The 3077-nt window shown below is 39.5% G+C and overlaps 1 protein-coding gene across 1 annotated transcript in view; it reads left to right on the top strand.

Annotated features, from left to right (window-relative positions):
* Window positions 1-3077, top strand: part of cacna1bb (calcium channel, voltage-dependent, N type, alpha 1B subunit, b) — a 140768-nt gene that overhangs the window by 105221 nt on the left and 32470 nt on the right. The window contains exons 35-38 of the mRNA XM_037979527.1: window positions 327-410; window positions 996-998; window positions 1332-1448; window positions 2682-2700. Of these exons, the coding sequence (XP_037835455.1) occupies window positions 327-410; window positions 996-998; window positions 1332-1448; window positions 2682-2700 (223 nt within the window). The remainder of the gene's footprint in view (window positions 1-326; window positions 411-995; window positions 999-1331; window positions 1449-2681; window positions 2701-3077) is intronic.

The following is a 3077-nucleotide window of genomic DNA, read 5'->3' as shown; positions in this document are numbered from 1 at the left end:
GTCCGTTCAGGGTACGTTCAGGGTCCAGGCAGGGTCTGTTCAGGGTCTGTTCAGGGTCCAGGCAGGGTCTGTTCAGGGTCCAGACAGGGTCCGTTCAGGGTCCATTCAGGGTACGTTCAGGGTCCAGACAGGGTTCGTTCAGGGTCCATTCAGGGTACGTTCAGGGTCCAGGCAGGGTCCATTCAGGGTCCATTCAGGGTCCAGGCAGGGTATTCTCTGCTTTGCATTTAGAGCTAAAACCACCGTTAAATGGTTTCACCTTTGAACGAAAGCGTGAACGTTTTCGATGACCTGACAGCCGGATTTGTGTCTTCTTTGTGTTTCAGAACTACCTGAAAGAACCCTGGAATGTGTTCGACTTTGTGACTGTTATCGGCTCCATCACAGACATTTTAGTCACAGAAATAAATGTAAGTGATAACGCCGATAAATGAAACTTACCGACCTCATTTTAATTTATTGTGGGATTAATTGATTTATCGTTTATCGGGACAGGCCTGTCTCTGCACCGTTTGAACGGAAAGATTGGTTCCTGAATCGATTCGTGCCCTAAAAATGGAATCGCTAGACACTGAAAGATTTGCATCTCTAATAGGATACAATACGTTACGATATCAAACAATATAATAGGATGCCGTATATTGCAATACAGCGAAATATAGTATGATATAATGTAGTACAACACAGTTTAGAAGGCTACAGTTCCATACAGTACATTACAATTTGAAATTCGTTTTGAACAAAGGATCCATAAATAGACAGTTTTCCCCCCACAGACTCGATCCACGGCTCAGTTCCCGGTTCAGATGTTGATCATTTTGTAGACTGAGGACTGTCACCGGTTCCTGTAGCTTTGTGTACCAAACTCTGCTGTGTTTTCTCCTCATTAGTCTTCTTCTCTGTCTCCTTTCTTGCTTTTTATTTCCTTTCATATTTCTGTCTGGCTGTTTTCTGTGCCCTCACTCTGCCTCCTCTGTCACATCTGACACCTCTAGACGGTAAGTGGCTTTTCTTGTTGCCTGCTGAATTTCTATTTCCCTTATTTCTTTTCCCCCAGTTTTCTGTCAGCGTGTGTGTTGTTCTCTCATGCTGTCTTAGTTTAAAGTGTCTGATAAAGCTTCGATTTGAAACGATGTAAAAATGAAACGAGAGCTTTGATTGCAACGAGTTATTTTAGTGCTTTTACAGTGGGTTAAAAAAGGGAGGAAAGTTAAACAAAATAAACATTTTGCAGATACCCAATTAGGTTTTAAGTGCCTGTTAATTGCTTCAGAGTAATCCACGTTCCAAATATTTAAAATTGAAGGAGTTTCGAACCTCTCGTTTTTCAGAACAAGATGATAAATTTGAGTTTCCTGAGGCTGTTCAGAGCAGCTCGGCTCATCAAGCTGCTGCGACAAGGCTACACCATCCGCATCCTGCTGTGGACCTTCGTTCAGTCCTTCAAGGTCAGAAAAAATCAGAAATGGAATGATTTTTTTGCATAGAGGATTCAGATTTCATTCCGAGAACTGCAGTCGGCGTGCAAAATCTCTCTGTTTTTTCTTATTCCTGATCAAATTGAAACATAACAGCATGTTTAACAAGAAAAGTCTTTTACAGTTTCTCCAACTTTCTGAAGTTAATGCAAATAATCTCCAGGTTTCTGTAAACTCAGTAACAACTCTATGAATTGTCGCTCCTTCAAAACACAAAAATCTTTTTTTGGTCAAGACATTAATTTAAATGCATCGCAGCAGTTTCCAAAAATAGTTTTTGCAAGAAAAAAACGTATCATTATTCATTTATTTACTGGAACTATGCTTGATAACCACGAGTCGAGTTTTAAATCTGTTTTATTTGGTGACACATTTCAGGTGTGGGATCGTGTAAATACCTTTATTTGTGGCGGGTTTTAATGAAATTTGGAAAGTAAAGCCGCTAACTGACCTCAGCAAACACAGAAATGGCGGTAACTCTGTCCTTTTTTTACAAAAAAGTAGTAGCTGAGGGTCGTTCCCAACACCTTCTCTGAGACATCTTTGTTTAAAACTTTTTCATTTTTATTAAATAACCTCTTATTTCTTTGCTAACCTGAGTGCAAATATTAAAACTTCACTCTGAAGAGCTGCTGGGCTGTTTGTTCATGCACCAGGTACAAAACAAAAAAAGAAAAATCAGATTTTTGTTTATGCTGCCTGTCGAGATGAAAATCGTCCGGTTCGGTTCGCCAGCAGAGCAGTCGTTGCTCCTTTTATTTACAAAGAAAATGAAACAGTCACATCTGTTTGGAGGAGTACGAAGCATGCTGATGAGGGAGTGAACCGAGTTTGTTTTGGAGAAAGAGATAAACGTGCTTAATTCGGATAATTAGGCCCTCGAAGCGGAACTGATTGGCTGCGGGGGGAAATACGGAGCAGAGGCTTGAAGGATCTGCGCGGTTGGAAAAAGGTGGCTGTTTAAACCCGACGAGCGTTCGCCTCTTTATAAATATCTGGTTAAAGCAGGGGTGGAAATAAAAATTCAAAATTTTTTACCAGCCACTATTTTTTGTTGTGACAAAAAGTTATTTCATATGCTGATGATGATCGACACTGCTGGAAGCAGTTGTGCTGCCCTACAAGCTGACTACTCTTGAAAAACAGAAAATAAAATAGCTTCTCATCACAACACCTAATTGGTGTTAGACTGCATGGATCGAGTGCATCATATGGGTTTGCAGTGAACTGTTGGAATATTTTTAAGCGGGTTTTTTTGGGTTGAATGTTATTTAGATAATTAATTTTCCAACAAAAACCAGTTAATTTACCAACACGTCTTTAACTGTGTTTATTCCTCTCATCATGGACAATAAGTCCTGTGAATTTTGAGACATTTGGGGGGTTTTCTTTGCAAAAGTTACCAGTGAGAACCAAATATTTCCACCGTCTGAAATAATCGGTTCCCCCTCTAAAACAAAGGACAAAAATAATTTACCAACTACTCCTTAACTGTGTTTATTCCTCTGTATTACGATAATATTAGCACATTTTATTCCTAAAAGAATGTTTTTTTGTTTTTTTAATGAGAAATATTTGCCCCTCTAAACAATTCTGTTA

This window comes from Kryptolebias marmoratus, linkage group LG14 (genome assembly GCF_001649575.2).
Source record: "Kryptolebias marmoratus isolate JLee-2015 linkage group LG14, ASM164957v2, whole genome shotgun sequence".
NCBI classification, from domain to species: Eukaryota; Metazoa; Chordata; class Actinopteri; order Cyprinodontiformes; family Rivulidae; genus Kryptolebias; species Kryptolebias marmoratus.
This window is presented reverse-complemented; position numbering and strand designations above follow the sequence as displayed.